The sequence below is a fragment of the Anolis carolinensis genome, chromosome 1, assembly GCF_035594765.1.
Source record: "Anolis carolinensis isolate JA03-04 chromosome 1, rAnoCar3.1.pri, whole genome shotgun sequence".
NCBI classification, from domain to species: domain Eukaryota; kingdom Metazoa; phylum Chordata; class Lepidosauria; order Squamata; family Dactyloidae; genus Anolis; species Anolis carolinensis.
In genome coordinates this window covers 188,276,358-188,297,430 of record NC_085841.1, presented here as the reverse complement: position 1 = coordinate 188,297,430, position 21,073 = coordinate 188,276,358, and the positions used below count along the sequence as shown (strand labels likewise).

At 39.5% G+C, this 21,073-nt stretch overlaps 2 protein-coding genes and 1 long non-coding RNA gene across 6 annotated transcripts in view; 2 read left to right on the top strand and 1 right to left on the bottom strand.

Moving 5' to 3' along the window:
* Positions 1 to 4,225, top strand: part of ndufs1 (NADH:ubiquinone oxidoreductase core subunit S1) — a 32,361-nt gene extending 28,136 nt beyond the window's left edge. For both annotated transcript variants that reach the window (XM_008114939.3, XM_062962363.1), the window contains exons 14-19: positions 33 to 193; positions 1,304 to 1,458; positions 2,060 to 2,235; positions 2,984 to 3,118; positions 3,439 to 3,511; positions 3,733 to 4,225. In XM_008114939.3, coding sequence (XP_008113146.1) covers positions 33 to 193; positions 1,304 to 1,458; positions 2,060 to 2,235; positions 2,984 to 3,118; positions 3,439 to 3,511; positions 3,733 to 3,824 — 792 coding nt within the window. In that variant the 3' untranslated portion in view covers positions 3,825 to 4,225. The remainder of the gene's footprint in view (positions 1 to 32; positions 194 to 1,303; positions 1,459 to 2,059; positions 2,236 to 2,983; positions 3,119 to 3,438; positions 3,512 to 3,732) is intronic.
* On the bottom strand, positions 4,036 to 14,333 carry LOC134293773 (uncharacterized). The gene is made up of 2 exons (XR_010000731.1): positions 10,200 to 14,333; positions 4,036 to 5,639 (listed from the first exon to the last, which is right to left on the bottom strand). It is a non-coding gene; the product is annotated as an uncharacterized LOC134293773 (long non-coding RNA).
* Positions 14,334 to 16,107: 1,774 nt separating this feature from the next.
* ino80d (INO80 complex subunit D) overlaps positions 16,108 to 21,073 on the top strand; it is a 45,226-nt gene continuing 40,260 nt past the window's right edge. For all 3 annotated transcript variants that reach the window (XR_010000721.1, XM_062962338.1, XM_062962316.1), the window contains exon 1: positions 16,108 to 16,729. The gene's annotated coding sequence lies outside the window, so the exon portion shown is untranslated. The remainder of the gene's footprint in view (positions 16,730 to 21,073) is intronic.

The window sequence follows — 21,073 nt, the reverse complement described above, 5'->3', positions numbered from 1 at the left end:
TGTGAAATCCCCTCTTATTCCATCAACCACAGGTTTTGAACCAAGCTAAAAAACCAATGGTAGTGGTTGGCAGTGCAGCACTTCAGCGTAATGATGGTGCTGCTCTTCATGCAGCCATTTCCGCCATTGCCCAAAATGCCAGGACACAAAGTGGAGTTGGCGCTGATTGGAAAGTCATGAACATTCTTCACAGGTATGTCTGAATTTTGATGTTTGCCATCTTTCCTTCCACACAATTGGCATGAAGACCTCTAAAGCAAACATGTTGGCTATAGCCATACAGATCAAGTGTAAAACAAGCTGTTGTTTGAAAAATTATGAAATCGTTATTTTCAAAAATGGTTTCATAGAGCAGTATTGTAGCATATAATATTGGCATCTGGAAGTCGTGTCTGCTTGTATTCTGAGAGAAATATAAAGCTATTTTCAGAACTGATCATGAATACAGTACAGCTCTTTATCCATGGGGAATATGCTTCTGGATTTACCAGTTAGTGAAAGCAATGGATAACAAAAAACCCCATTGAACAAATGGTTTCTGATGAAAGCTTACCGTAGAGTCATGCTGGAAGACATAGGAAATGTATAGAGAGGATACTAATAATACAATATAATAATATTAATTATATATTATATTTTACATGTAATATTACTAATAATATTACAATATATTGATACAGTACAATATAGTAATTTATTACCAGTATTGTACTATGCTAATAATATTATATTGTATGTAAATTTAATTTGTAAGCCGCTCTGAGTCCCCTTCGGGGTGAAAAGGGCAGCATATAAATGTAGCAAATAAATAAATAAATACATGTTGTCAAATATAGGTAAATGAAATCACAGTTACTTGTCCTATGTATATATGGGTCTTAACTGTACGTTAACTCGATTTGTACAGGAAAAGGTAGCACTCCTATTTCTCACAAATGAGGCCTCCCTTACTTCACTTCAAAATGTCAAAAAGAGTGATCCACTGTCTGTTTGTGACTGGCAGATGGCTTCTTGCATCTGCATCTACCAGATACCTGGAAATCTTAGAACTCTTTTTATCCTATTTTATATAGCACCTCAACTCTCTTCAGAGTATTTTTAGGGGTTTGCTGAAGGGAGAGATGAGAATGTGTAAGTCTGAATCTAGCCCAACATGTTTGCATAGGGCAAAGGTTAGAATCATATGAATACCCCCTCCCAATGTAGCTGGACTGCAGTTTCAGTATTCCTCCAATTGATTCTACTTGTGGTACTAACATACAATGTTGTTCTGAAAGTTATTGAGGAAACTATCTCTTTTCAGAGTTGCAAGCCAAGTAGCTGCTCTTGATCTAGGTTACAAACCAGGAGTAGATGCAATCCGGAAGAATCCTCCCAAAGTGCTCTATCTCTTAGGGGCAGATGCAGGTTGTATCACTCGTCAGGACTTACCCAAGAATTGCTTCATCATTTATCAAGGTAAGTAGCATATCAATAATGTAGTGTTAATACTATACATTTGCTTGTGAAGTAAGAAATCGTTAGGATAAACACACTGAACTAGTAAGTGCAAGGACTTTGGATCTGAAGTTCATATTTGATGCAAGTTTTCCTTTATTCCTGTTTGGCTTATCTGTCCCCCTTTCTATTGTCAATTTTTATCATTTCTTTGAAATGTGTCTCTTTGCACTTCAAATAGTTTTATCAAATAATTCAATAAAAAAGCCATTCAACTTGGGCAAATGGAAGAACCTGTTAAAATTGCCTGGGTCAGACATAACTGATGAAAGCATACATTTCATAGCCAAGCATAGTAAGAGTAGCTGAAAATAGTAATGACACAGAGAATAAAGGGTACTTAGCCAGAAAGAAATATAAGAGCATGGGGATGTTTTATAGAAAGGTTATATGTTGTTTTCTTCCGGTCCTTGGAAATAACTGAATACTTCTGAACATGATCTCTGTTTGTATTTCTTTAAAGCAAGATATATGCAGCAGTTTATAGACTTAATGCTACCTGTGACTTGCTGTGAAGTTGCCCATCAATACTGATGCTTCTTCGTAATCATTTATTTTCCAGGGCATCATGGTGACATAGGAGCTCCTATGGCTGATGTTATTCTTCCAGGAGCGGCTTATACAGAGAAAGCAGCAACCTATGTGAACACTGAAGGTAGAGCTCAGCAAACCAGAGTAGCAGTAACAGCTCCTGGGATGGCAAGAGAAGACTGGAGGATTATTAGAGCAATCTCTGAGGTACTGCAAGTATATTAGAAATGGCAATTTCTAATAGCAGTTATTGCATTGATATACTGCTTTCCCCATAGGCATTTAAGCTTGCTCAATCTGTAAAACTAAAGCTTCAAAAAGACAAAAAATAGTTGCTACAAATAGTGATGCCTCTTGTAAGAGCTCATGGCATAAGCTCCCTGGTTCAAGCTTCTCTTTCCCTTTAAATGTAAGATGAAGAGGGGAAGTGGATAACATCTGCTCCCTGACCTGGGCTTTTCTTCTTAAATGTATGGGAGTTAACTGAATGCAGATAAAGACTTCCAATAATATAGACCCATATTTTGGTAGTTATATGTCTTATGAGACTTGAGTGTGGAGTCTGATAAATGCTGCCCAAAAGCAGTGTGTGGGCTATATGATCAAATGCATGTTTGAATTGGGAGTCCCTTGAGAAGGCTGGTAGCAGACTGTGAGCTTTGCTTTCCTGTTGGAATATAATTAGTATATATTGTGTGCTGCTATTACAGCATTTGGAGCTACATATCTTCTCCACAAACATTGTTTGCACAATATAAATATAGCGGATATGCCAAATGTTGCCCTTTTGTATTTGGATTAATCCGATTTTCTCTTTTTCTACATTGTTGTCTTTTGTCACCTTATAACTACTACTTCCATTAAGTGGGTAACACTTTACATGATTGAATTTAATTCTTTAACTATTTTAAAAGGAATATATCTTGATTTCCCCCCCTTCTGTTACCTGTTTCAGCTGGCTGGTATGACTCTTCCTTATGATAACTTGGATGAAATAAGGAACAGATTAGAAGAAGTGTCTCCAAATTTAGTTAGATACGATGATGTGGAGGAAGCTAATTACTTTAACCAAGCAAATGAGCTGTCCAAGGTAAAATGATCTTTAACTATGCATGCATGCATGTATGTGTGTGTAAAAATACATAATCAATGCACTATGTGGCTAATGAAAATAACAAACAACTCCTTCATCCTTTCTTCACCATCAGCTTTATTGTGATTAATACTATTTCTAGTGACATTTTTATATAAAACTTGAGTTACAAAAACATATCATAAATATTCTATGCGGAATATTTCTATGTTAGTTTGATATATAATGTAAATTTAACGAAAACATTGAAATTACATACACAGTTCCTTTGGGAGATAGGCAGTGATTGATATTTGACATTCATTTTTCAACTGCAGGCAGTGAATCAGAAATTGCTTGCTGATCCGCTTGTTCCACCCCAGATCACAGTTAAAGACTTCTATATGACAGGTAATAGTAGTGATTCCTATGTGATGTTAAATAAAACTTACCGTGTATGCTTTCTGTGTAATACTTAAAGGCATATTTATTTCTTCTTAACCTAATGAAGCAGTCCCTTTGTTTCCCTGCTGAATAAAATAACCTTCCCTGCTGATCGACATGCTATTGACTGCATATAATAAATTTCAGGCTGAAAACGCTCAGATTTAACAAATATTTTCTTTTTCCAGATCCTATTAGCAGAGCATCACAAACAATGGCTAAATGTGTGAAAGCTGTCACAGAGGGTGCCAAAGCGATTGAAGAACCCTCCATCTGCTAAAGAATGAAATTCTGCCACCAGAATGTATCGGGCACAGTTATGACTAATTTTGAGAGAGGAAAAGAAGTATTTTTTAGTTTGTTTAGGTTCTTATTTTATGAATGAAAGTGAAAGTTTATTTAAGGCCGCCTGTCAAGTGTGCATTTGGTAATTATGTTCGGCACAATTTATCTTGTTGAAACATGTATACTGATTATGGATAAACATGATGTAAAATTAAAACAGTTTTAATATGCAAGACTTTCTATGCGATGTGATTCAATACATTCAATTCATGAAATTTCCCAGAACTAAGATAGCAGACTTTTAACGTAAGTGAAAACAACTTGTACATGCGAAATTCTATACAATTAAGCCATCGTAATGTCATATTTTCTAATAAAGAAATTCTTGAACAATAAGTGAGATTAATGAGGTTTTTAAAGCAGCTTAAGTATTCCCTTTGAACCAAAATAGTACTTTCTGTCAAATACGAAATTTAGACTTTACAGTTTTAATGGACACACATCAAACTTTGAAATTATGGAAAATTTCTGTTCGTAACCTGAAGTGCTTTTTAAATTAAACATATATATCTTGTATAAAGTGAAGATAAGAGTCTTGAAACTTCAACAATAGCATAATTCTGACCCAATATCCTTAAATGGCTTTATCAATAAGGTACGTATTTTTATTTAATATGATAGACAGAAATTAAGACATGGAACCGTTTTCTCAGAGAAGGGGGTATACTGATTAGGGATTGTAGTACAGCATCTGAAGGGCTAGTTACCCATTTATGTTGCAGGGACTGGAGAAATTGCTTTTGCTAAAACCCAATGTTTTAAGAATTTGATCCATAGAACTAGTGGTAAAACGTAGAGCATCGGACATACAAGTAGTTATTTATTGTTTTCTACAAGGCTGGAATCCAAAGTGTTATGTTTTATGCTTCTACACATTAATGTCACCCTTCCTACAATTGTCCCTTGTGCTACAAATGCTATTTCAGATACTTTTGCAGCAGCAACTTGAAGGATGACAAGAAATGAGCTGATATATCTATAGACAACTTGATATATCTGCTGAGTTAATTTTTAATAGGATGTCCCCATTACTTCAACTATTTTCGAATTTGCAAAAATCTTTGTGATTTGTAAATGTATGCCTTGACATCAAGTTTCCAGTGTCTAGGAGGGGGACAATGGCTGACAATTCCAAACTTTAGCACTGCAATATTACATTTGCATTTTCAAGTGGTAAAGAGAAGGGGCTGGAAATTTAGTATCTGTTACATTGCAAGAAGGGAAGCCAGGCTTCTCAAATCTAATGAGTTATTTTTCTTTTGATACAACTCTTATAAGTCTGTCTAGAGTTAACATTTGATCTTTCATTTGCTTTCTAGAAACACGTTTCCTTAAAGGTAGCCAGTAATGAGAGAACGAGTTGTTTTATGCACAATACATACTGTTCAAAACATACCAAACAGCCGCATCCCCCTCCCAGTTCCGATACTGTCACCCTGTATTTTCCATATCATTGCCTCATGTAATACTGGTTGTTGCTAACTGCAGTTAAGTTGTCTTCAAGCTTCTCAGTGTACGCACATGTCCATTGAACAACCTGTCATCAAGTCTTACTCAGGTCTTCTTGAGTATCCCCTGTAATGCAGTCTCTCTTTTCCTAGTTAATCACATCTTCTCTTAATACCTCAAGAGTATCACAGTTTGATTATCTTGGCTTCAAATGAGAGTTCAGGCTTGATCCAGAACTTTATTCCAACACTATAGTTCAAATGAGGTGATGCTCTTCCTATCATCTTTCTTCACTGTTCAACTTTCATAACCACACAAAGAAATTGGAAATACAATGAGATGTATAATCCTGACTTTGTTTTTAATTATATATCATTACATTTCAGGACCCTGTCTAGTTCCTTCATAGCTGCCCTTCCAAGTACTGTATTAGTCTTTTTCTGATGTCTTGAATGAAGCCCCCGCCCCCCATTTTGATTAATGACTGAACCAAAGCATAGGAAATCTTTCACTTATCACCACATCTTTATTATCTGCTTTAAAGGTGTGTAAATCACATATGGACATTATTTTTGTTTTCTGTATATTCAAATAAACGATTGAACTTTCTTCCTTGATTTTTTTCAGTAGTCATCCCGAGTCTTCTCTAATTTATGCTAGCAGCATGGTGTCATCTGTCTGTGTTAAATTGTTGATGTTACTTCTTTGAATTTTGACACTTCTTTCCCCAGATAGGATTGTAAAATGCAGCCTTGCTTCAACCCCTTGGCAAGTGGAAACTACTCTGTTGTTCCTTCTAATTGTGGTTTCTTATACTGAGTATAGTTAAGGCATTAAGATAATAAAATGTTGTACACTCATTTCTTTAAAACCAAGCCACAGTTTTTCATGATACACACAATCAAAGGCTTTAATATAAAGCATAAAGCACAAGCTGATTTTCTTCTGAAATTCGTTTCTACTCCAGCCAGCATGTTTGCAATATGACCTAGCATGCCTCTCTTCCTTTCCTGAACCCAACCTGGGCATCTGGCATTTTCTCACTTCATACATGATAAACATCTTGGTTGTAAACTATGGAATATTACTTTGCTTGCATGGGAAATTGGTGGGTCCCTAGGAGCCTAGAGTTTCATCTGTCATTTGGGGTGCATCTACACTGGAGAATTAATGCAGTTTGATACTAGCTGAACTGCTGTGGAATCATTGGAGTTGTAGTTTTATAAAGCCTTCCTGACCAAAGAGTTCTGATGACTTACCAAACTACAAATCCCAGGATTCCATAGCATCAATAACATTACGGTAATTCTACAATGTAGATGAATCCATAATGGTTTTTTTCTTTCTTAATATATTAAAGTGGCTCTCTACATGAAAGGAAGTCATAGGGAGGAGGGAGTAAGCTTGTTTTCTGCTGCCCTGCAAACTAGGACGCGGAACAATGGCTTCAAACTACAGGAAAGGAGATTCTACCTGAACATGAGGAAGAACTTCCTGACTGTGAGAGCTGTTCGGCAGTGGAAGTCTCTGCCCTGGACTGTTGTGGAGGCTCCTTTGGAGGCTTTTAAGCAGAGGCTGGATGGCCATCTGGCGGGGGTGCTTTGAATGCTATTTTCTGCTTCTGGGCAGGGGGTTGGACTGGATGGCCCATGAGGTCTCTTCCAACTCTACTATTCTATGATTCTATATTATAATGAAATATTTCCTTTACCTTCTTAATAGCAGAACCATTTAATCTTTTTTCAGTGTAGAAAATGGATGCTTCCCTTCTGTTCACCATTCCCATTATGACAGTTTTGCCGATCTATACTATAATTCTGAACAAAGCCCCCCTTCAGTACAAATTACACATAGAAGTCACATGCATGGGGATTATGATGAATCCCATCTGTAGATCATGTGTGTGTGTATATATATATATATATATATACAGTATATACACACACATACATATATACTGAGAAATAGAAAAAGTTATAAAACAGCACTTCATAACCACTCCTTTATTTAATCATTTTATCTAAATAAAGTATGTAGGTCTAAGAGTAGGGACATTTCTACCAGTCTACAATTTAGACCTACAACATTGGAATGAACATGTTGGCAATAATGTAGCTGTATAACCTAAACTATTAGAATATGTAGTATTGGGAGAACAGAACTCACTAAGCCTAGAACGAATTCCATGCATCAAGTTTAGAAAATGCTTTGGATTCAGTTCACTCTCTGAGATAAGGACTTTTAACAATTCTGCTGAAACTTTATTGGGAAAAACAAACTTCTGTAATTGGGAATTCTGCCATTGAATATTTATAGGAAGATCCCTTAGATGTCTACTCAGAAATAAGTCCCAGTGAGCTCAATGGGAGTTGTTCCCAAGAAAGAACGTACAGAAGATAAAATACCTTTATAGATAAAATCCTTTATTCCTAACCATTTGGTCATGGTAGCCTATTTAAAATATGTTCCCACAGTGGATACCATGTTTCAAAAGGATTAATTTTGTAAATGTATGTCTAGGTATACAGTATGTAAACAAAATCAAGAGCATGACAATCATGCAGGCAATATTCTCCATGTTTTAAAGCACACATGTCAAATACAAGGTCTATGGGCCGAATCCTGCCTGCCATGTCATTTTATGTAGACCGCAAGGCTTTCAACGTCAGGGCGACATAGTTACATTTATAATCTTATAATTATAAATGGCCCTTTGAAGGCAACCATAAGGCTGATGTAGCCCTTGGTGAAAATGAGTTTGACACCCCCGCTCTAAAGCAACCTGTATGATTGCACTCTTATTTTTTATAAGCAAATCCAGTCTTTTCTCCACTTTTGCAGATTTCATTATTTGATTAATATCTCTAGGTCCTTCAGGGCAGTTCCATGGTCAGCTTCTGATTGCATCATTTAAAGCACTGGAAATTTTTCTGGTGGATTTTTTGGTTCTACTTTTCCTGGAAAATTCTCACCACTTGATTGTAAGCAAGTTTATCAACATGAATGAACAAGGTTCTATCTCAGGTAATTATGTACAATCGAAATATCTTACGATCTCATAGCTAAAATGGATGGGCAACTACTGGGTTTCAGACTCAACTCCCACAGTCTCACTCTTGCCTTGGTTTCTCCTTCACTAACCCCAGCACTGTCCACACACAATACGATTTTTTATCATGCTTCCCAAAACTAACTCAAAAGAGCTACAAATCAAAACACATATAGATAAAAACATACATAGTTATTTGAATGCAATTCATCTATAGAATGAAACTATTTAAAGCACATACATTTGCACAGCTACTTTTATATCTGACCATTCAGGAATCAGATTTACTAGTCATCTGCGAGCCATGCTTTGATTGTATTTGGACTATTTCATTACATGCTATGCATACAATAAGTTCTTGCAACAAGCCAGAATTCTAGAAAATGATGGTTTGTGGATCAGCTAATGTTTTGGTACATGCCAGATGATTTCATTAAGGAAGCAAACAGCTAAACCACAGAGGAAAAGTTTGTGGCTTATTTACATGCTTCAGCTATAAGTAGGAGTCATAGAATCATAGAATCATAGAATAGTAGAGTTGGAAGAGACCACATGGGCCATCTAGTCCAACCCCCTGCTAAGAAGCAGGAAATCGCATTCAAAGCACCCCCGACAGATGGCCATCCAGCCTCTGCTTAAAAGCCTCCAAGGAAGGAGCCTCCACCACAGCCCCGGGGAGAGAGTTCCACTGTCGAACAGCTCTCACAGTGAGGAAGTTCTTCCTGATGTTCAGGTGGAATCTCCTTTCCTGTAGTTTGAAGCCATTGTTCCGTGTCCTAGTCTGCAGGGCAGCAGAAAACAAGCTTGCTCCCTCTTCCCTATGACTTCCCTTCACATATTTGTACATGGCTATCATGTCTCCTCTCAGCCTTCTCTTCTGCAGGCTAAACATGCCCAGCTCTTTAAGCCGCTCCTCATAGGGCTTGTTCTTCAGACCCTTAATCATTTTAGTCGCCCTCCTCTGGACGCTTTCCAGCTTGTCAACATCTCCCTTCAACTGTGGTGCCCAAAATTGGACACAGTATTCCAGGTGTGGTCTGACCAAGGCAGAATAGAGGGGGAGCATAACTTCCCTGGATCTAGACGCTATTCCCCTATTGATGCAGGCCAGAATCCCATTGGCTTTTTTAGCAGTCACTCTTTTTTTTTAGAGTGACTCTGTAACATTCACCAAGATGATTTTTTTTTCGTGTCAGGAGCAACCAGAGTTGCTTCTGGAGTGAGAGAATTTGCCGTCTGCAAGGACGTTGCCCAGCGGACGCCCGGATGTTTTGAGGCTTCTCTCATGTCCCCGCATGGAGCTGGAGTTGATAGAAGGAGCTCATCCGCGCTCTCCCCGGGTGGGATTCGAACCTGGCAGCCTTCAGGTCAGCAACCCAACCTTCAAATAACAAGGCTTTTATCCCCTAGGCCAAGATGATGCTTTTGCTGGATAAGCCAGAGTAACTCTATAACACTGGCTTATCATGTGAGGAGCCCCGGTGGTGAAGTGTGGAGCCCTGGTGGCAAAGTGTGTTAAAGCACTGAGCTGCTGAACTTGCAGACCGAAAGGTCGCAGGTTCAAATCCCAGGAGTGGAGTGAGCACCCGCTGTTAGCTCCAGCTTCTGCCAACCTAGCAGTTCGAAAACATGCCAATGTAGATCAATAGGTACTGCTCTGGCTGGAAGGCAACGGCGCTCCATGCACTCATGCCGGCCACATGATCTTGGAGGTGTCTACGGATAACGCCGGCTATTCATCTTAGAAATGGAGATGAGCACCAACCCCCAGAGTCAGACATGACTGGACTTAACGTCAGGGGAAACCTTTACCTTCTCATGATGTGTAAATACAGCAGACATTGAGCTTCAAATAAACAATGCTGCCCAATGTTGTTGTTGTCGTCATTATTTGTACCTGGCCAGGAGCTTAAACAGGAATTTCTTCTAGGAAGAAACAAAGCCATTACATTATAATTGCTTCCAAGTTCCATCTCTGACAGGCGGACCAGAAGGATAACATGGTGATAGTCATCTCACAGTTTACAGTTATTTCTTATCCAAAAAACTAAAATCCCAAATGCTCCAAAATCGTGTACATTGGTGAATGAGATAATGACACCTTTGCTTTCTGATTCATACACAAACTTGAGATAAAACTACCTTCTAGTTATTAATATGTGTGTAAGTTGTATATGAAACATAAATGAATCCCATGTTTAGACTTGGGTCCTATCTGCAAGATACTTCATTATGTATGGGCAAATATTCCGAAATTTGGAAAAAATATACTAAGTATTTCTTGTCTCGAGCATTTTAACCTGTTTTCTACTTTCCAATTTTAGTTGCATCTGGGCTCCTGCATTTGTATAAAAGAAGCATTTAAAAACAAAACCACACTTCATAAAATATTTATATTTTTCTCCTGTCCTTTCTGTATATTATCTCAAATAAAGCAGTAAAGTACAAGATACCCCAGTAATTTTGCTCCAGCACCTCTACTGGTTGCTAATTATTCTCTGCCATTGGTTTTAGCCTTTATACTTTAAATGGTCTTCGGCCTGGTGATCTTAATGCCCACCTCATTTAAAAGGTACCTGACTGGTTGTGATGTTCAACAGGAGAAACCCTCTTGCTGCTGCATCAGTTTTACAGAGGCTGGCCTGCACACTCTAAAATCCCTTTCTGGATTTATGCCTCATACCCACTTTCCTTACAGTAAGGAATGTCAGTCAAGACACATGTTTACATTGTTTTACTAGTTTTAACATCTTTCTTGTGTTTTAACACTGATTTTGCTGTTACTGTTGTTTAGTATCTTGGTGGGATCCAGAAAAGCAGGATATATATATATACAGTAGAGTCTCACTTATCCAAGCCTCGCTTATCCAAGCCTCTGGATAATCCAAGCCATTTTTGTAGTCAATGTTTTCAATGTATCATGATATTTTGGTGCTAAATTCGTAAATACAGTAATTACAACATAACATTACTGCGTATTGAACTACTTTTTCTGTCAAATTCGTTGTATAACATGAAGTTTTGGTGCTTAATTTGTAATATCACAACCTAATTTGATATTTAATAGGCTTTTCCTTAATCCCTCCTTATTATCCAAGTTATTTGCTTATCCAAGCTTCTGCCAGCCCATTTAGCTTGGATAAGTGAGACTCTACTGTATATATATTTTAAATAAGTTTAAAATAAAAGGCGGAAAGATTAAAAAAAAAACCCACGTGGAAAAGGATGAAGGAAAAGAGGCAACATTTCGTAGGAGTGTGTGAATGAGTGAAAGAGGTACAGTGGTATGTTGATGATAATAAGCTATGATCACTATATTACACTTTTCCTAAAAAGAACGTGGGGTGTTTCATAAGTGTGTGGTCCCCAACTGTTCAATATTTCTCAATTCTGTTGTACATCCTAATGATTATCTAAACTCTATGACTGTGAATATGATATTGGAATATGATCCCATAAAGGGATATGCTCTGCTCAGCTAGATCCAGCAAGAACACGTGACTTCATACACACAGAAAACTTTCACTCACTTCTAGGAATGACCGATAGGACTGCAGTTCAGTCTGTTTCCAGTGTCAGTATAACATAAAGCATTCAGTGGCTGGTGGATTGCTCCTACCATCCAAGAATTAATACTCACCAACATTTGATTTTGCAGACCATTTTTTACTTCTCCTGACTGAAAAATGAGAGTGTTTGGATTGCATAAAGCAGCCACAGATTAGTACAAATCGAGTTCTGACTTCTGTTTGGCTCAAGCTAAGAGCCAGAGAAGCTTAGTGGTAAAAACATTTGATTTTGTAAAGGCTCATGTGATACAATTGCCTTTGGCTAATTTCCTGGTTTTTTAAAGAAAAGGGATAAGTTGGAAGATCCAATAAAATGTGAGCTCTCATGAGTTAGAACAAACTTTTTTTTTGCAAGCTTCCGGAAGCTAGTCCTCCCCTAAATGTTTATTGTTTGACCAAATGCTGACTAAGTACTATGAAAAGATAACTAAGATGCCTAGCATGGCCTAAAACTAGGAATTCTGCAGTTCTACTGGGAAGTCATCTACTTCCCCCAGAATACTGAAAATACAGTGCTGCTAGCTATCAAAGAAAGTAACAGTACTGCCAAATGTATAGGACTGAAAGGAAGTCTGTCAATTCCTTTGACAAGTATCCAGCATTCACCAATAATACTGTGCATTTGGGAGGAAAGCCTATAAAGGATTACTAGTTTAGAACCAGATACAACCTGTTATTTTACAGGGTAGTATATTTCTAAGCATATTGACATGCAAAGAATTCTCTGGAAATCAATGAAATTAATTCTTAATAGGTGTACAATACAAGGATATAATTATATATATATCTATATATATAAAAGAGTGATGGCATCAGGGCAGCGGACAAAACAACAAAACTACAGGCCCCCCAACCTCGAAATTTGACAACACAACCCATCATTCACGGCTCTAGGTTGATACAACAACAAAAAAAATAAAAAAATAAAGTCCTAATTACAGGGAGAGGAATAATCGTTTTTATCCAATTGCTGCCAGTTGGAAGGCTAAGCTCCGCCCACTTGGTCTCCTAGCAACCTACTCAGCCCAGGGGACAGGCGGATTTAGGCCTCACTTAGGTCTCTTCCACAGATTATCTAATTTGCACTGGATTATATGGTAGTGTAGACTCAAGGCCCTTCCACATCTATATAACCCATTTAGAATCTTATATTATCTGCTTTGAACCGACTCCACACTGCCATATAATCCACTTCAGTGTGCATACTAAACATAAAGACAGCCATACAACAGACATTCAATACCACCACTACCTCAACAATTTCTCACCAACACCACCACACAACGCCACAGCAACGCGTGGCCGGGCACAGCTAGTCTATATATATAAAGGAGTAATGGTGTCTGTTCCTCCCACTAAACAACAAAAGTACAAGCCCCAGAACCTAGAAATTTGGCAACACAACCCACCATCCTTGCCCCTAGGTTCCGACAACAAAAAGAAAAGAAAAATAAAGTCCTAATTGGAGGGAGAGAAATAATTGTTATTATCTAATTGCTGCCAGTTAGAAGGCTAAGCTCCGCCCACTTGATCTCCTAGCAACCCACTCAGCCCTGTGTTAATAAAAGAATAAAAAATAAAATAAATACAAATAATACAATAAAAATAATAAAAAACACTAAAATAATTAATACAATAAAATATTATAATAACAAAATAACTGAAAATAATACAACAAAATAATAAAATATAATAAATAAAAAAGATAAGTTACAATAAAATTAATTAAAAATACAAATAACATCAAATAAAAATTCCACAATGATTTTTAACCAATACCACCACCACTTTGCCACAGCAACGCGTGGCCGGGCAGAGCTAGTATATATACACACACACACACACACTAATATAAAATATACTGTATAAAGTATACAGTATATATCTCCTACATACGCGCACGCACACACAGAATGAATGCATCACAGTCTGTCATCAATGTTTCTGAAAAGATTTCCTGTCATAAAGTGTCTCAGCTATAAAAATATTAAGACTTGTGACCAGGACACAAATGAACACTGACAAAATTCAAAGATCCAAACACATGTAAAGACATCATCGAATGATAGTTCATCGGCCTCCTGTGTGGCACTGATAAACAAAGCTTGCAGTGCTTCCTGTCCCCAAAAAGTTGTCTGAATGTGACTCTCTTTCCTTCAAATGAAGCCTGTGGGTCAATTTAGGCCTCTTCTACACTGCCATATATAATCTAGATAGTCCAGTACCTGGATTATTTGAGTCTACACTGCCATATAATCCAGTTCACAGCAGATAATCTGGATTTTATATGGCAGTGTCGAAGGGGCCTTACTTACCTTCAGATGGGCCAGAAAGGCCAGCCTTGCCAAGGTGGCCTGATCTATTTCGAGAAATAAGAGCTTACCTTGACATTGTCAGAAGTTCTGAAGTTAAAAAGAACTGGAGGAAGGGAGGCTATATATATATATATATATCCTATCCTATCCAATTTGTTGTCAATCAACTCCTTTGGGCTTCATGCAAATCTACCATTTGCCAAAATATATGATCTTGTGCTTTTCTTTTCCATTTCTGGTCAAATATCTTAACCATTGGTATGTTCCTTTGAGTATGAGGTCTGCCCAAGGGCCGCTTGTGGTCTCTCTTGGTATCCAATTCGTTAGTTGACGTGTCCATCAGTTGTCTTTTGTTCGCGCTATATGCCCTGCCCATCTTTTTGCCTCATAGATTTCATTGACCATGTCAAGTACCCTGGTTCTTTGACACAACTCTTTGTTCCTGACTTTATCTCTTATTGTCACGCTACACACCTTTCTATTGCTCTCTGAGTTACTGCCAATTTTTCCTCCTCGAACTTTGTTATTGTTCATGTTTCAGATGTGTATGACCTTGCTGGTAGGACTGTAGTGTTGAAGATATCCACTTTGATCTTGATTGACATCTTATAATCTGTAACACTGTCCAGTTTCGATTTAAAGCCTTCCAAGCTGCCTTGCATCTTCTTGAATATTTGCCATTTGCCAAATTATTCGACTGTACTTGTCCAAGATATACATATTCAGTCACTTTCTCAATTCCATCTCAGTTTAGAATGATGAGGCCCAGGACACACTGCTCATTTGCCATCCATTTCATTTTTTGAAGTCCATATCCGGTCCGACTGATTTTGAGACTCATGCTAGTTGTTGGAGATCATGTTGTAAGCCTTCCAGATTTTGGGTTGTGATGCTTTTTATGATGCTCGCATTCGCTGGATTCACATCAGCTTTGGGCAGAGCGTTCAGGATAGCACCAAATATCCGTTGTGATGCTTTTGATGATGTTCACATATACTCGATTCACACTGGCTTTGTGCAGAGCATTCAGGATAGCACAGTGTATTTGTCGTGATGCTTTTGATGATGTTCACATACGCTGGATTCAGACCGGATTGGCACAGAGCATTCAGGATAGCATTGAATATTCATCGCAATGCTTTTGATGATGTTCACATACGCTGGATTCAGACCGGCTTGGCGCAGAGCTTTCAGGATAGCACTGAATATTCGTCGCGATGCTTTTGATGCTGTTCACATATGCTGGATTCAGACCGGCTTGGCGCAGAGCGTTCAGGATAGCACTGAATATTTGTCGTGATGCTTTTGATGATGTTCACATACACTGGATTCACACTGGCTTTGTGCAGAGCGTTCAGGATAGCACTGAATATTCGTTGCGATGCTTTTGATGATATTCACATACGGTGGATTCAGACTGGCTTGGCGCAGAGCGTTCAGGATAGCACTGAATATTCGTTGCGATGCTTTTGATGATATTCACATACGGTGGATTCAGACTGGCTTGGCGCAGAGCGTTCAGGATAGCACTGAATATTCGTCGCGATGCTTTTGATGATGTTCACATACGCTGGATTCAGACCGGCTTGGCGCAGAGCGTTCAAGATTGCGCTGAATATTCGTCACGATGCTTTTGATGATGTTCACATACACTGGATTCAGACCGGCTTGGCGCAGAGCGTTCAGGATAGCATTGATCCCAACTGAGTTGAAGGCCTTTGGGTAATCAATGCAAGCAAGACAAACCAGAACTAGATATTCTCTCATATATATATCTCTATATATTCTCTATATATATATCACACACACACACAAAGGAGAACTTCTTCAAGCCCACTGCACCTCAGCTTCAAATGATAGTTTTCTTGAGGGGAATACAAGCACTGACTTCCGCTCCTTCCCTCAGGCACATTTCAATACCAGAAGGCAGCCCTCAGAAGCATCGCCCTGTCCTTTATCTCCCCCCTCTTTCCTTCCTTCCTTCCTTCCTCCTTCTTGTGCCTCAGTGTCCTCTTCCTCCAAGATGGTAGGGAAGTTGTCGTTCCCTCGCCCTCTCTGGCGGGCGCTGCTATGTCCTCTCGGTGCCTGTAGTGGTGCTGTGGGAGGCGGCGGCGGCGGCGGCGGCTCAGCCTCTCTCCTCTCCTTCTCCGCGCGCGGCCCGGCCCCAGCAGCCCTGCCTTCTTGGCTGCAGAATATAGACATTCAGGGATTCCCCTTCATAATCCCCTTTCCCGCCCAGCACTTTGTGGTTCTCCAAGAATAAGGAGCGCGCCTTCTACGAAGCCTCCCAAGCCGGACTCCTTCTCTTCCTCAGAGCCAGCGCTGCAGCGACGCCCGCCGCCTCTTCTCCGCACTGAAGCTCATTCCCGGGGAGGAGGAAGCTCTACTCCGCCAGCCCAGCAGAGGGAAAGGGGGAGAGGAGAGAGACGAGAGTGGGGGAAAAAAAGCAGCCGGAAAGGTAAGCCAGGCCCGGCCTTCATCCCCGGCCTCGCGTAGTGTGGCGGGCGGGGCCTCAGTGGCAGGGCGGGCCGCCTGGCGGGCTACGCAAGGCCGGGGATTCCAAGCGGCGCACTAGGCCTCGAGGGTCTGAGAGCGGGGTTTGGGTCCTGTGGAGAGGGGGGGACTAATTCCTCGTGAAACGGGATAGTGGGGGGAAAGAGTGCCCATGCCGGGCTGCATTCGACGGAACGGGAAGCGGGCCTCGGGCTCAGCGCGGGCCTGGCGCTTCCCGCCCCCCTGGCCTTTTCTCCGGTCTCCGTCCCGCTTTGGGGGTCCGAAGTGAGGCCCTCAGCCGCCCAAGGAAGAGGACAGACGGGGAGAAGAGGCTCCGGGATGGGGCAGCAGGACCTAGGAGGGGAGAGGGAAAACCGAATATATTTATATGTATTTGTCAAAAGAAATGTTTAGTTGTATTGAAAATTGTGAACAGTTTTCGTCCGTATTCGCGGGGAGGGGGGGCACCTCGGATTGGAGAGTGGGCTTTAGCATATATATGTGCATATGCACATGTGTGTGTGTGTATGTATGTATATATAGATATATAGATATAATGCATATAATATATAAAATACACATATTATATAAAAACATTGTATATATATATAATGCACACATATGTGCTTTATATATAATAAATATATGTGTGTATTATATATAACATATATGTGTGTATATATATGGATATATAATATATGTGTGTGTATATATATGGATATATAATATATGTGTAGCCTAAAAGTTTAATTTCTAGGGTAGGGGTCTGTCTCCCCCTCCCCTACTTTTTAATCCTTCCCCTCATCATTCACATTAGTGCTTTGGCATAGGATTTAGCCTAAAAGGAGTTTCCCCCCCAATTGTAAATGGGGAGGGGTGAGATAGGGGCCCCCCTCTGCTTCCTCAGCCTCCTCTCCTTCAGCCCTCTCCTTCCTCAAAAACCACGAAGGGAATTCTGATTTCAACTTCTTACCTTGCAAATTTTCCAAGATGATGTCCTCCCTCTCATTAAAGGGTTAATCTCAGGGTGCCAAGACCTCGCTAGCAATAGTCTTGAGTTGCCTGTTGTTGTTGTTGTTGTTGTTGTTGTTGTTGTTGTTGTTATTACTATTACCATCATTATAACCAAGCCATGGTGGGGCAATGGGTTAAACTTTGTGCTGGCTAGACTTCTGACCTGAAGGTTGGGTTGCTGACCTGAAGGTTGCGAGTTCAAATCTAGCTTGTGGGGACATGAGAGAAGCCTCCCAGGCATCCCCTAGGCAATGTCTCCTTAGATTGCCAATTCTCTCACACCAGAAGTGACTTGTAATATGTTCTCTAATTGCTTCTAACATGATAAAAAATAATTATAACCCAGGATGGTTTTCAGGTTATTTTGGCAGGCGAGGGCTATGGAATTCCAGCCACCTCTCCTTGGACCTTGCATACTTCTGTTTCTCTTTTTGCTTGACTGCTCTGTTTTCCCACGTTCACCTTTCCAGTTGCTGTCACTTGGTGTTCAGTCTGTACTAACATGTGGTGTTTTGGTCATTTGATTTGGTAGATGAAGTATATTGCAAAAGAAAGGATGATTTCATTGGTTATTATAATTATAATATTTATTTATACCCTGCTTTATCTTCCCTGAAGGGGGACTCAAAGCGGCTTAACATAAAAGCATCAACATAACAATTTAAAAATGTACAAATATATGAACATTAAAACAGGATTAAATATAACCAGTTTTTTAAAAATCATCTGTTAAAATTCATTAAAACACATTCAAAGTTAAAAACCACAGCACTCCTTAATTGATCTTAAACACCTCTCATTGAACCTACAAAAAGAAATAATTCTCCCCAGCCTTGATATTCTAAGATTACAGTTGTCAACTCTCAGTATGCACTGGCTCATAAAGAAAGAAAGAATACTAAAAACCATGTATAGTAAACGTTGAGCTGAGCATCCCTTATCCGAAACCCAAAATATCCCAAAATGATTCGCCTGGGTGGCTGAGATACTGACACCTTTTCTTTCTGATGGTTCACTGTACACAAACTTTATTTCATGCACCAGTTTTTTTTCAAAATAATTTTTTTATAATACAAAGTTATTTTTCCATTTAAGTAAAATAAAAAATATGAAGTATGGGACACGGGGATGGGATTGTTGGGGGGAGTGTGTGTGTGGAGGAACAGGTGGAAAGTAAATAAGGAAAAAATAAAGAGGGTGAGAAGGTTGCATACGTTTTTAAAATGTTTATAAAATTAATTTCAGGTTATCTTTGCAAATGAATTTCGTATTTAGAGTTGGGTCCCATCTCCAGGGTATTTTATTATTGGTAGGCAACGATTCCAAAATCCAAAATGGTCCTAAGCATTTCAGATAAGGGATACTAGACTTTCCTGTGTATTGCTGATTATATAATGGAGTTCAAACTGTGTTATATGGCAGTGTGGATCCAGCCTTAGTTTCAACAGCGGACCTGTTATGTCTCCCCGGACAGATCAGTGGTATCATGTGTGTAAATGACTTTCTTATTTAGAGTCAGATCCCACCTCCAAGATATTTCATTATCTATAGGAAAGTATTCCAAAATCGGAAATAGTCCTAAGCATTTCAGATAAAGGATACTTGACTTGTCCTGTGTATTGCTGATTATTTTATTGGACAAGCTCTCAGTATTTGTGCGTATACCCCCAGGAGTAAGTTGTCATAGATTCTGTAAACAAATAAATGAAAAAGATACATTAAGGTAGATTTACGCTGCTGTATAATGTATAATGCTGCTGTATAACTGCATTGAGCTGCATTCTATGGGTCTACATCAGGCATGGGGAAACTTTGGCCCTCCAGGTGTTTTGGACTTCAACTTCCACAGTTTCTAATTGTGGAAGTTGAAGTCCAAAACACCTGGAGGGCTGAAGCTTGCCCATGTCTGTATAATGCAATTCAAACTGCATTATATGGCAGTGTAGATCCAGCCTTAGTTTCAACAGTGAACCTGCTATTTCTCCTTGGACAGATCAGTGGTATTATGTAGATGCAGTGAAGTCCTTGAAACTGAATTGTAGCAACTCATGGACAAGGAAGAGCCAAATCGCCTGGACATTGCTGTGAAAGATTGCATAAGTTCTAGCGGTCAAAATGTATTCATGAACTTCCCCCCTTGAGGTAAACTTTTGGCCAGGGTTGATAGAACAAGGGGGTTAGTTCTGTGAAGCTTTTCAAGCCACATGTCAGACAGTTTCTTAAACAGAAGTTGGGACCTGTTCATAGCAAAAGAAACCGCAAGTCATGGATGTACTCAGAGAAGATCTGTAGAATGTAAGCTCATTTGGAGATGCAGGTCTCAGATGAATAATAATAATAATAATAATAACAACAACAACAACAACAACAACAACAACAACTTTATTTATATACCGCCCTATCTCCCAGAAGGTACTCAGGGCAGTTTACAACAGTAGTACACAGCATCTAATACATAATACACACAATACATAACAATATAAAAAGAGATTATTACACAAAATAAAATGTTACACTAAAAATAGCAATCAATGATAATCACAACAGGTTCCAATCGGGGGCGAGGGTCCATAATCCCATAGGTTAAACATGGTCCATTATCAGGAAAGATAAGACTATGCAGTATATATCGGTGGGCTAGCCAGAATGGATTCATTCAAACACCTGCTGAAACCACCAGGTTTTGAGCTCCTTACGAAAGGAATGCAGAGTAGGGGCCAATCTAATCACCTTAGGGAGGGCATTCCAGAGCCGGGGTGCCACTACTGAGAAGGCCCGCTCCCTCGTCCCCACCAACCTCGCTTGGGACGATGGCGGGAGCGAGAGGAGGGCCTCCCCAGGAGATCTCAAGGACCGCACTGGTTCATGGGGGAGATGCGATCACTGAGATAGGCAGGGCCCGAGCTGTACAGGGCTTTATAGGTCAAAACCTGCACCTTGAATTGGGCTTGGCAAGTTATCGGCAGCCAGTGGAGCTGCTTTAATAGATGTATGAGAGAAACCTTTGTAAGATGGCCAGTGAATTATCTGTATGGTCCAATTCATATGACTATTTTTGTCCTGTCAGAGACTGGAATTCAAGGGTGTTTTCTGCATAGTATTTATACACCTATTCCTTGTGAGGATAATTCAGAGATGTAACTCACACTCATATCCGTTTTTTAATCTATGCATGGTGTTTCATTGAAGCAATGGTGGGGATCATTCTTGCCCAAGAACTCCCAGCATGCCTCAACATTGGCTACACTGGTTAGACCTGCTGGGATTTGTAGTCCAGTAACTCCTGGGGAGCTGC